General features: G+C 35.5%; 2 protein-coding genes across 3 annotated transcripts; both read left to right on the top strand.

Annotated features, from left to right (window-relative positions):
- The first annotated feature begins 443 nt into the window (after positions 1–443).
- LOC106772857 (tRNA pseudouridine(38/39) synthase) lies at positions 444–12,260 on the top strand. 2 transcript variants are annotated; one of them, XM_014659470.2, is made up of 15 exons: positions 444–641; positions 899–958; positions 1,109–1,202; positions 1,600–1,672; positions 2,193–2,238; positions 2,450–2,560; positions 6,782–6,869; positions 7,781–7,877; positions 8,866–8,926; positions 9,070–9,210; positions 9,437–9,553; positions 11,364–11,487; positions 11,624–11,731; positions 11,832–11,906; positions 12,049–12,260. In XM_014659470.2, the coding sequence occupies exons 1-15, from the start codon at positions 585–587 to the stop codon at positions 12,090–12,092; spliced, it is 1,296 nt and encodes a 431-aa protein (XP_014514956.1). In that variant the 5' UTR covers positions 444–584; the 3' UTR covers positions 12,093–12,260. The 2 variants fall into 2 exon arrangements, with proteins under 2 accessions (XP_014514956.1, XP_014514957.1); XM_014659471.2 differs by having other exon boundaries at positions 445–641; positions 9,070–9,200; positions 9,436–9,553.
- LOC106772858 (RHOMBOID-like protein 2) lies at positions 5,451–6,764 on the top strand. The gene has a single exon (XM_014659472.2). The coding sequence runs from the start codon at positions 5,470–5,472 to the stop codon at positions 5,965–5,967; it is 498 nt and encodes a 165-aa protein (XP_014514958.1). The 5' UTR covers positions 5,451–5,469; the 3' UTR covers positions 5,968–6,764.
- Positions 12,261–13,232: the final 972 nt, after the last annotated feature.

Raw genomic sequence — 13,232 nt, 5'->3', positions numbered from 1 at the left:
TGAACCTAATCTAACAAGTATTTTTGTAATACAAATTAGAAAAAAAAAGCGTTTCAATTCCTGATTAAAGGTATGGTGAGTTTTCAATATATTTTTTTTCTAAATCCAATGAAGTATATTGATAAACGTTGGGAGGTGAAACATTAGGTTTCAACGTCATTCAAAGTATGGGTTCAAATTTTAGAAACTAATTCCTTTGTCAAAAAAAATGTTGGCAAGTAGTTTTAGGGACTAATTTATAAATTAGTTATAAATTTTATTTTTAATAATGGTCATTTTAATAATTAATAATCTTTAGTTATATATATGGATATCTAATTATTATAATGATTAATTATTTTTTTTGTCACATCTAACTGTAGTTTTTTTTTTTTTTTTTTTTTTCAGTGAAATAACTCAAAACCAAATAAAACCTAATTATCTTGAATCAAATGGTATGGTAGGTTATTTTCCTATAAAGGATTCCATTAATCGGATGACTAATCCACAATAAGCTCTGAAATTAATAAGTTAATATGTAGCACCGATTCGAGGTTTGAAAAACTGCACCGAACTGCAGTGTAGTGTTTGTTCGTGTCTTGACCATGGCGACTCAACAGAGCGATGCAGAACTCATAGTCAGCTTGCAAGCCAGGGTCAAGGTATTTCCATTCAATTTCAGCCAATTGTCGATGTTTTTCTCTCTTAACTAGTTGAGTTATTTATATTTTCTGCTATTCGGTCTGCGTTTGCAACAATTTATCCTAAATTGCTTTTGTTGTTGTTTGTCTGTTTCTGGAAACTCAGATAGTCTTGAATAGGAAAACCAGTCACAGTGTTTTGTTAGGTTTAGGTGGTTTTGTCTTGCATTGCAACTTTGACATGGTTTTTACTACTGATTTGTGTTTCATACTATCAGGAGTTAGAAACTGAGAATGCAAAGCTGTTAGCTCAACTTGCCGATTGCCACAGTCACGAGGTTAGCTGGTAGACTATTTCATATTTTTGGTTGTTTTATATTTTGACAATACTGGAGCACAGTTATCCTGGAAAAACTAACCGTGAAAAGGAAAGATATACGGGAGGAAGCTGCTGTCTTCAATGAAATTTGTTTGAATCTGTGATGCAGATGGAGGAAAAATTACATGGCCCTGACGGGAAAGACAGGGAAGCAAAAGAAGGCAACAGGAAATTCGAAAAGAAGATAGAGAAAAAAGAGTCAGGTTCCGTTCTGGACACTTTCTTTAGGGGAGTAGCTGTGGCACCTGTGACATGGGTCCTAAGAGATTTTTTTTTTTAATAAATAATGTCACGATAAATTTTTGTCTTTGCCCCCTTATGTTTTTTTTTTTTTTGTCAAAATTATATTAAAATTTAAGTTATAACCTCCATTTTCTGATCTTCAGTAGAATCTCTGTACTGTGTTCGATGGTTGTCTTAACTTCTTGATTTCAGTGTTTTTTTACGCGTATACCTTGTTTCTGTTCTTCAGTTCCAATGGTGTTTTACTTTTAAATTGTTTTTTACCTGTGTATACGTGTTTCCTTTCTTTGTTGTAGCTACTATCAATTTTGTAAAACAGATCTACAAATTTAAATTAGCTTTTATATCACGAAACAGGTTATGACACAAGGTTTATGAGCCATCACAGCAAGAGATATGTAGCTTTAAAAGTCATGTACTTTGGAAAAAGGTATATGCTATCACTGTAATATTTGCCTATGTTTTCTGTCTTAACAATTTGCCTCATAGCTACCGTCTTAGTTACCCAGAGGTCGAGAGTCAAGTCTTTCACCTCAGCCTATATCCCCCATCGCACCCAGTTGGAGCTAGGAAAGGATTTGCTGTTGTTTTCCATCTTATCAATTTCTGCTGAGATGTTGATCTATATTGAAAAGACACAGCACATTCATGTAATTTATTTCTTCAATGCAAACACATAATAAAATAATATTTAGCATTTCAAGATCATCCCACAATCTCTCAATTGTAGATTTCTATTTTACTAAGTGCTTATATGTCGTTAGAGCATGCGATGTAGGTGACGTTTGATTGATACTTAATAATCTGAAGTTCCGTAATTGAATAAAGAGCTCTTTTTTTTTCATTCCTTATTATTTTGCTTTTTCGGTTCTTTACACTTCTGGTTTATATTGAATGAAATTCAACATTATAATTAATACCAAGGTCTTCTAACAACCTGTGGAATTCAGGTTTTATGGTTTTGCGTCAGAGGCACAAATGCAACCAACTGTTGAGGTTTGTTTTTTCAGAAACCCAAGCCAATAAATTTCAATCTGCATAAATTGATCATGCATACCATGAATCAGAATTTTCAATGTAATCACATTATTATTTGTTCCGGATGAAGTATTCTGGTTGTCAACTATGGGGATAATTTTGTAAAACCATTGCATGATATCGTATGTGAATACCTCTGTTTATTTATCATTTGCCATTTTTCTTGCAGTCTGAACTTTTTAAAGCTTTTGAGAAAACAAGGCTATTAATTGGCGATAAGAAGGAGTCACAATATTCAAGATGTGGTAGAACAGATAAAGGGGTTTCCTCTGTTGGACAAGTAAGTAGAGGTGGAAGAGTAAAAGAATAGAAAAGAAGTGTTGTCTATTATGATACATAACTTGATTAAGAAAAGATAATACAACAAGTTGATCTTTTCCATTTCTGTATAAGGACATCCCCCAATAACAATCTTTCTGCTTCTTAAGAGTAAAGGCCTATATGGAAAATGCAATGCTAGAAAAGATAAGGTACCTTTGTTGAGTGCCTCAACAGAGATAGAGAGGAAACTTCTAAACTAGTAAAAAGATTATAATTAACATCGAGACTCATTATCTTTGGGTAAGACCTATGTATGGGGATTTATACTTTGCTGATTCTCAATTGACTTTATTCCCTTCCACTCTATCACATGCATGGTTCCATAATTTCTTGGGACCTTTATTTTTCTTGAAACCTGGATTAAGAGAAATAACTGACTTGGAGTTTCTGTTATTGTTGCTAGACTCAATTCACTTGTATTCTTTAAATGGTAAAAATAGTTTGGAGCCTTTCTTCTGGGGTGTATATATCTAGGTTATTTATCCAATTTCCCATCAAGTCCCCAAACCATGAGAAGTTATCTTCCTTGAAAGGTTTAAAGTCTTGAAGCTGGACGGAATGTCTCAGTAAGACGAATAGTAATACTGTATCACTGAAAGTATGTAGCAGCTTCATTGACTGAATATGGATTTATCTACTAGTTGGTGTGGCTGTGCCATTATGGGTTTGAAATGAAAAAGAAATATTTATGCCCATTGTAGAGTTCCCACTTCAAATAGAGATAAAACCATCACAGTCCCTATAAATATTGGGTAGTCATCTCCTTACTAGCTGCATGTAGAGTTTAGTTAGGTCCAACTAAGCCTAAATTAGAGGAAGTTATTTAGGACCTCTGTTAGGAAACTACTTGTAATTAGGAAGAAGTTTGTATAAAAGGGGTTGGGGTGCTTTGGGAGACTTTAGTTTTTGAGTCTTATTCATTGTGTTGGAATTCTTGGAGTTCTGTGGGGAGAGATTAAGCTCTCTGAGTCACTTGTATTCAACATTCTTGATTCTTTTGCAATAAAGTGAGGTTGTACAATTCAGAGGAATTGTTCTGGTGTTTGTGTGTTGAGTGTTTCTATAGGTTCTTGATTAAAAAGAACCTATCATTTGGTCCGACCTGCTGAATCCGAAAGAGGGGAGGGATCAGCGATGAACAGCCAGACGGAGGGAAGACTAGAAAATTTGGAGATCACAGTTGAGGGAATTAAAGAAAAGACTGCCGCCATCCGACGCGATTTGCAACAGATGATGAAATTGATGGGTGGAGGTGCAAATAATAATGGGGGAGGCTCTGAAGGGATTAGCAACTCGGTGGGGGAATTCCCCAAAATTGGCGGAAAAGGGTAGAACTATCGTCGTTTGAAGGAGTGGAGCCTCATAGTTGGATTAACCGAGCCGAACGGTTCTTCGACATCCAAAAGGTGGCCGAAGAGGATAAAGTTGAACTCGCCTACATTAGCATGGAAGGAAGCGCGAGTTATTGGTTCAAATATTGGAGGGATAAAACCAAGAACCGTTCTTGGTTGAGTCTGAAGGTTGGGTTGATTAATCGCTTTGGAGGTTGTTTCAGGGGGACCGTATACGAACAAATGGCCACGCTGAGGCAAGAGGGGGTGGTGGAAGAATTTGTTAGGAGTTTTGAGATATTACTTGGTCAGACCCAGGGTCTATCGGAGGAGTTGGTATTGGGTTTTTTCCTAGTGGGGCTGCGGGACGATATCAAGGGGCAAGTACGGATACAAGACCCTCAAGAATTGATGGGGGCGATAAGGGTCGCAAGGGATGTGGAGGACGCTATGTGTCGAGCGTGAGACGAAGGATGGAACAACGTGAAAATAAGCCCAGTGGGAATGCGAGCCACGTCGACAGTGATTAGAGGCGACATTGATCGATAGACCGCGAGACGAATGGGTGGGGCTGAGGAAGTTGGAATGACCAGAAAGGAGGGGTCGTCGGCGGCGAGTAACACGAGAGGAAGTATCGCTGGGGGAGGCGATAGTAGAGGAAGAATGGTAAGACACTTACCTTACCCGGAGTTTCTGAAGAGGCGGGAAGAAGGTCGTTGTTTTCAATGCGGGGGCCATTTGCTCCAAGCCATCGATGTTCGGAGAAGAGCTTGAGAGTGTTGCTGCTAGCAGAAGACGAGGAGGATGAGGCTAGCGAGGGGGAAGAACGGGAGAAGAAACCCATGGAATTGTCGGTGTGTTCGGCGGGAGGGCTGACGCCTCCTAAAACCATGAAATTGACAGGATTAATTGGGGAAAGTCGAGTGGTGGTCCTCATCGATAGCGGGGCCAACCACAACTTCATTAGTCGTAAAGTGGTAGAGGAATTGGAGCTGCCAGTGGTTGACACACTGTTGTATACAGTGAGCCTTGGTGATGGACATAAAAAGGTGACGAGCGGACGATGCGAGAAAATTCGAATACGTTTGGGAGACGCCCTAGTGGAGGAAGAACTGTATGTTTTTGAGCTTGGGGGAGTAGATGTAATCTTGGGAATTGCATGGCTAGCGAAGCTTGGGAAGGTCATGATCAATTGGGGGGAGATGTCCATGGAATATATGTTGAAGGGTAAGAAGGTAATAACAAAGGAGGACCCACCACTTTCCCTCCAGCTGGAGGAACCCAAGACATCGTTGAAGTTAGTGGATGTTGAGTCATGGGTACTTGTTTGGGATCGGGCAAAGTGGAGTAGGAGGAATGCGGTGAGTGGAGGGGAGATTTGACAGTGAAACAAAAAGTGGAATTATGGTCAGTGTTGCAGACCCACTATCTTGGGTTTCGGGAGAGAGAAAGCTTACCCCCACTTCCTGATATAAAGCATGTTTACAGAAAAAAATTCAAGACTTGGAAATTGGGTTTGATAGAGAGAAAAAGAAGTATGGCCAGAAGATATCTTGAGACTGACGGAGGGAGACCCAAGAACAACCCAACAGAGGAAAACTGCATTGCGCATGAGTCTTCGAATATTTACGAAGCTGATACCCATTGGACATCATGGCTGGTTCCTATGTGGTGGTTGCTAATATTGTTGTTTTTTGTTATTTCCATGGACCTCAACAATTGTCTCAAAAATAACTTCGGTCCCCAATGTGGCTGCGTGGCTAAGTTCCTTGGAGGATTCTCTTTCGAACCTATGCAGGAGAACTGGTTCTCTTTTGAGCCTATGCAGGAGAACTCATTGCTATCATTGACTGAGATGGGAGCCCTTGGGTGGGACAGTGCTGGGAACAGGCATCAAGGATGGAGACTGGACACTTGCATGGGGTTATACGTTGGAATTATTCATTTGCTTGCTATCATGTTGAGTCTGGTATTCATTGGAATTCGTCAGGAACAACAATTTGGGTTTGGGAGGATTGGAGTTATATATTGGTGACTATCTAGGATTAATATACTGGGTTCAACCTTGAGGACAAGGTTGTTAAAGGAGAGGGAAGTAATGTTAGGAAACTACTTGTAGTTAGGAAGAAGTCTGTATAAAAGGGGTTGGGGTGCTTTGGGAGACTTTAGTTTTTGAGTCTTATTCATTGTGCTGGAACTCTTGGAGTTCTGTGGGGAGAGGTTAAGCTCTCTGAGTCACTTGTATTCAACATTCTTGATTCTTTTGCAATAAAGTGAGGCTGTACAATTCAGAGGAATTGTTCTGGTGTTTGTGTGTTGAGTGTTTCTATAGGTTCTTGATTAAAAAGAACCTATCAACCTCTTAATTTGGGGCCTCCTATTATTACGTTATGGTTTGGAGAATATGTATTCTTCCTGTCTCTAGGAAATTGTGTTCATCTAACTAAAACAATAAAACCTGAAAACGACAATATAAGTTTTCCACAATCCTTAATTATTGTTTATAATCTGTTCATAGTAAATCAATTACAAGGTTGTTTTGTTGTTTGAGGAAGTTGGAGGAAATGGAGAGGGAGACCAAGAAGGACATATGAGGAATTTGTAAGAGGGATCTCATGGCAAACAATATCTCTTAATATTTAGCCTTTAGCCGAGCTTAATGGTGTACATAACCTTAACACTTTTGTAGTTGTATTTATTGTATGAGGTCATTGTCGTGTGTAGGTTAAATGCTAGTGCCAAATTTCTAATTGTTATATTCCACTACTTTACTGTTGATAACTGGAACTTCGTATAATCTGCTAGTTCATTGTTTAATTGGTTCTGATGATAGCAACGTCTTGAAGCAGGTGATAGCTCTTTTCCTAAGATCAAACCTCAAGTTATCTGCAATAAATAATGGAAATTCTGGAGAAGTTGTTTTGGATGAGAAACATGGTTAGTAGAATAATTTTTTAAAAACAAAAAATCTTTTTTGCTTCTGATTTTCATAATTTTTTAGTGGACTTAATCTCGTTTGATTTTCTTTGTTTGTTCGCTTTTGCATCATAAAGTAAAGGTTACTGTATAGGTTTTAAGGTATACCGCACAGCTGTATTGTCTTATTTTTTGTTGCTTCAAATGTTCTATTTCCAGTGGTTTAACTGTGTAAGGAGCCTTTTACTCTTGTTTGGAGCTAACCCTAAGAATTTTCAGTTTATATCCGAATCACATTTAATCAATGAAGCGAGTTTATGCTTGTGAAATTAGTTTTGTAATGCTGAATCTGATATTGCCATTAATAATTACTTTCTTAATTTTCCTCCAAAATTTTATGTAATAAATTTACAACTAAAATTCAAGTGACCAAACACTATAAATACGTGTACGGTCAAGGGTAGTTTGTGTTGCTGTATTGGTGACTGGATTTTATTTCCTGCATTCTCTTTTATCTCCTATGAAAGATTAAATTTATAAATAACACCAACACCAATTACTTATTCTGAATTCCACACCATAAGTAGGAATGTCCTTCTCTTTGAAATTATAATTCTGGCACAATCCTCCCAGTTGAGCTTACGTAATCAATAGTCTTCTTTTTTTCTTCCCCAGCAGGAGAAGGTTAATTCAGTGATGTAAGGAAAGTTGAGTTTTTCATGATATTTTAATCCTTATTTCTTGTCGTATTAGTTTTAAAGTTTTAGAACCCGACTTTTAAGTAGAAGATGTGGGGATCTATGATTGATGGTCATCTCTCTTACTATTGTGAATTGAAAATGTCATGTAGAGGTTTGTTAAGTTTTATTATATGGTAATGTTAGTGACAGCTATCATGTTTAGTACTGACCACTGACACCTTTTTTATGCAGAAGGGGAAATAGATTATGTTAGGGTGCTAAATCGAGTCCTTCCAAATGACATTCGAATTTTGGGCTGGTGTCCTGCTCCTGTTGATTTCCATGCAAGGTTTGTATCTATTCTTTAAAATTTTGGCTTCAATAGTTATTAGTTATTTATTTTATAACTAGGTTTTGTTTGTTTTGAATTTTTTTTGTTTCCTAAAACTTAAAAACAATGGATATATTTATGTTTTTTGATTAATTTATTATGTGGAATTTAAATTTAGATTAGTGTTTTGTTGCTATGTTTTAAGTTATGAAATAACACTTTGCTGAACAAAATGAAGGTAATAGGTTTGAGTATCATTACCCAAGTAACCCATAAGGTATCGGAATGGATGCTAAAGTTAACATCACATGCTTATGCTTTAACAAAAGGTTTTACTAGAATTAGATTACCGATCCCTTGCATAAGCACAGTGGGCAAAGATAGAAGGAAACCATTTCAATGCAAATATAATAATAAATCTAAAGGATAAAAGTAGGTGGGGAAAAATTAAAGCAGAGATGGGCACTTGCCTGGGTAGTTTTATTATATATTTGGATGGGCTGAATCAAACATGAACAATTTTTCTTAAGTTATTCCAGTTGATGTTGCAAACCAGCCTAGTGACAACTGAAGTTCGTTTTAGTGATCTGTAACTATAACATTAGTGAGTTAGAATTTCCATTTTGGAGGGAGGAGGGTTGCGCTTTTGATATTGTGGTGGTTAATATTGTATTTTGATAATCAATCATTTTCAAAAGCCCATAATCTTGTTCGGGACTGCCTGACAAATGCACTTGGAACTGGCTCATTTTAGAGTTTTTCTTTCATGGCAAGTGGGATTATCTATTTTAGTTAGATCAGAAATAGAGAATTTTTCATTTCACTTTACACCGTAAGTTGATACAGATGGGGTAGGATTGTGACGCAGGCTGGATTGTCTTTATTTACTGACACTGACCTTCATCTTGTGAAGATCTTGCAATAAATAATTTAACTCTTTGCTTAATGAAGCTTCATATATTGAGTTATTCTATTTTGTTTTCCTGTTCCATGTGTGCTTTGTCAGGTTCAGTTGCTTAAGCAGGGAGTATAAATATTTCTTCTGGAAAGAAAAATTGAACATCCCGGTAGGAAATCAATTTTTCTATTCAGTTCTCTAATTTCTTGAACCTTGTTTTGTTTTTCTTTTTCTCTTTTCTGTTTGCAATCATTTGAAAGATTTTAGAAGCATGTGAACTGTAACACTTCTCATCTATTCATGTTCCATTAGGCCATGGAGAGTGCTGGAATCAAACTTGTTGGAGAGCATGACTTTAGAAACTTCTGTAAAATGGATGCAGCAAATGTGCACAACTACAGGCGGCACATCACATTGTTTGATATTTCTCCTACGGATGTGAGGTTAAGATTGGTAGACATTTTTCTTACTCTCATCCTTGTGTTTCTTCGGGTGCATTTTTATTGGCATGAAATACGTAGGAAACAACACTAAGAATTATGTAAATTGGATGTTGCTAATGTGCACCAATGGTGTTAGCTTCTCTTAATATTCAATATATTTTGTTAGGCTAAGATTAGTGGAAATTTAACAAGGTTTTGTGATTGAAGTCAATGTTTTTTCCCCATTTACCTGCAGGTACAATGGTAATCAACTTTGGGTGATTAAAATAAAAGGCAGTGCTTTTCTATGGCATCAGGTTCGCTGCATGGTTGCTGTTCTATTCATGGTTGGCAAAGGTTTTGAATCTCCAAATGTGTGTACTTGACACCCTCTTATATAAATCATTTTTAAAATTTTAGCTGTTTCTTTATTAATTCTGTAGGATTGAAAAGTGTAGATAATTTTGTTTTATTGTCACAATAATGAATCTTGGCTCTTCTAACATTATTGTAGATGAATGTGGCAATCAAACAAAATCATGTAATTCTGTTGTGTAAAACTAGAGTTAGTGTTAGGCATGTAAATAATGAGGAATAGTGGAATAGGTATTATAGAAGGAATGATAAGATATGGAAGGTTTATTGTAGAAGGAAAAATAAAAGGAAGGGGTGAATAAAGGAAGGAACTGAAAAGTGGATGCAGTGCTGTCCATTGGGAGTTGGTCTAATATAATTAGACCCATCATTCCCTTGGAGGGGAGGATGATAATTTTGTAGTTTGAGCTTTAGCTCTTTGTGAAGGGGAAACCCTTGGAGAAGAGAGTGTTCTCCTATTTTGTGTTCTTTCCAGTCTATTCAATAAAGTATATTGCTATTCTTTCTTTTTTAGATTCTGGGTTCCTATCAGTTAGGTTTTGTTTTTACTTTTTTTCCTTTTTTAGGTAAAACATTTATTGGTCCAAATTAATACAGACTACCATCTCCTCTAATTCTTAGGTCCAAATCAGTACAGAATATCTTCTCCTGATTCTTGGGTCTAAATTAGTGTAGAATATTTTGTTCAGATTCTTAGGTCCAAATGAGTTCACAGAATCGGACTTTTATCTCTGCTTATTTACCCTCATTTTATCAGTTCCACACGTGAAATTCAATCACATTTTCAATATGTACCAAAAACCAAGTTGGTCCATCTCTGACCAGAGTGCCAGTCACATAGCATAGAAAAACTAGAGCGTTTGCCCAAGGGGGAGACTGGTGGATACAGACCAGCTCAACCAAAGGGTGTTCTCCCTATCACAACCTTATAATGTATTTGGATGAGAAATTTTTAGAGGGTAATTAGATTTTATAGAGAATTTAAAATGTTTTTAACAAAAAATGTTGTTTAGATGGGTACGCATGGACAATTGTCAGACTTTGCATTGCAAGTTCCTTAACATTTTTTGAAAGTAGACAACATGATGGATGCTGTGGTTTGTGAAGATTGTGTGTATTTGTATGCGATCACTAAGAATATGGAGTTAATATTATTTTATTTGTTTTTAGTAATAAAAGTGTTGTTGGCTTAGTAGAGGCAATGCTCACCAAATGACAGTTTTCTCTCTTCTCTGGCATATACAAAAATGTCATTGTGATAATAAAGTTTCTGTTGCAGTCGTACATCAGAATTGTTTTTATCATCTTAATGTCTTAATTGAGGTTTTGATAGTCCTCTCAAATATCTTCGAATATTTTCTTCGGTTATTACCTTAATTCTCTTTTTTATTAGTTTTCCATACAGAATGTTAGTTTTATATTAACATTAATGCTTTAGCTTGCCAAACTAACGAGGGACAAGCTATAACTAAAATATGGGTGATGGATATGGGTTATAGGTAGTAAGTAAAGGTACTGATATTGAAGTATGTGAATTTGGAAACAAATATTGTAGCACCTATGTTAACCTACTCGATGTTATCCTCAGTTCCTCAGTGTCACCTTGTCTCTTTAATATATATATATATATATATATATATATATATATATATATATATATATATATATATATATATATATATATATATATATATATATAAAGAGTCATTGCATTGCATTGCAAAATTAAATCCTAGGAAAATTTATCTCTAAATATGAATTTCTTATTTTGCAATTTAAGATAACAAGTTTTCATGCTTAAACTCGAAGGTGATTGATATGCTACTGGACACTACTAGGATCGTAAGGAAACCCCAGTATACAATGGCTTCAGAGGTTCCGTTGGTTCTTCAGTGCTGTGAATTTGATGACATTAAGTTTATATGTTCATCAGGTATTTCTGATTTGTAAGATTTGAGTATGGTGGCTTATTGGTTGGTTGGATTTCTTCCCGCAGATTTTACATTACTCAGTTAACATATTAATGCCATAAACTTTGGTTGAATATATTTAATTGATTGCATATCTAGATGCTGGAGATGCTTTACGGTTACACTTGGTGAATGAATGCCAAATGTACCACCTTCAAGCTACAATCTTTCACGAAGCTCTTCTTAACTGTGTGCCTCTTTCAAATGGTGCTGCAAATGCGTTAGCAAATTACTTCTCAATTACTTTGCTTTCTTTTATTTATCGTGAATCCATTATCTATTTTGCTTATAACCCTTCATTTTCCAGATCAAAGCTTGCTGCCTTTTCAGGCAACCAAGAAGAAAGTTTCCCATGTCTCTCTTATGTCACGTCCTACTGAGCGTGAGTTCTGTATCCTGACATACTTATTATTTAAATGGAATATGAATGATTTGTTTTCTTCCAAGCTCCATACCAAATTATTTTCACGAATATACTTCTTGGTTCCTCTGATCTAACTGCTTTTTTGTTTAATCAAATCTAGCATCATATGAAGAACGCCGTGCCAAACTCAACACAGTTGCATGAAGATTTCGTTGGTGAACTTTGTTATATAATGTGTTTGGGTGAGCATTTGCATGCTTAATTTTGTATGACTTTTTTAATTTTTTAAAATTATTTTTTGGTTGAAACTTATAACTGAGTTTGAAGGGTGTAATTTTAGTATAATGTTATTTAATACTTTGGTAAAAATAATTTTTAGATGTGTAAATTGTCAAAAAAGGGTATCTATACACTATTAAAGTAATTATAATATTCAATTATGGGATTACTTTTGTCCATGCACGCACTACTGGTATTTTTTCCGCTGCAAAAGCAACAACGTGCTTCCATCAAAACCATGATTTGGAATGCTGAATTGATTCTGCACAATTTTATCAAACATGGCAAAATGAACAAGGTATAATTGCACGTGGTTAGTAAATTTTACGTTTTTCCAGGCTCAGATCTGGATCGTCCAAAATGAGTAATTTACTGTTTTGTTTTATTAATGAGAAAATAAATAGTTCATATTTCGTTTCAGTGTATAACATATCATGCATATGTGTCAAACGTTGATTTCCTTAGTCTATCTTTGCTCATTTTAGTGGGATCAAATCTTCCAAACACAGACCTTCAACATAGTTTAGATTGCTAACTGATAATTTCTTTTTAACCATAGGGTTTGGTTTTGTAGCGTGTGCATATTTTTGACGTATTCACCCCCTTCCCGATTGAGTGCTAAAACATTTTTTGAAATTGAAAATGGCCTTGTAAAACTGGAATAAAACCGTCTATGCTCATTTCATAATGGGTCAAAGAAAAGTGTTTAATTTGTTGCCATTTTTTTTTTTAAAAAAAAAATCACTTTAAAGAATTTTTTTATTCTATATGTAAATATGTTATTCTTAATGACCATTTATACGTATTGTTAGAACTTAGACTCGTATACTGTGGTATTATGGTATAATTGTCAGACTCATATATAAGTGAAAAACTAAAGAACTCGTGTACAAGGTTAATCAAAACGTGAGTAGATTTTAATTAATTTTATTGCATTTAATGATATCTGATCTAAAGTAATGTTCATTTAATTGATGTTTCAGTTTCTAAATTGCATGGATTTCTTCCTTTTGTTTTTCCAATTCTACTAATGTGGTAGGCATATATGAATTTATTTTATTAAAG

Source organism: Vigna radiata, chromosome 8 (assembly GCF_000741045.1).
Source record: "Vigna radiata var. radiata cultivar VC1973A chromosome 8, Vradiata_ver6, whole genome shotgun sequence".
Lineage (NCBI taxonomy): Eukaryota > Viridiplantae > Streptophyta > Magnoliopsida > Fabales > Fabaceae > Vigna > Vigna radiata.
This window is presented reverse-complemented; position numbering and strand designations above follow the sequence as displayed.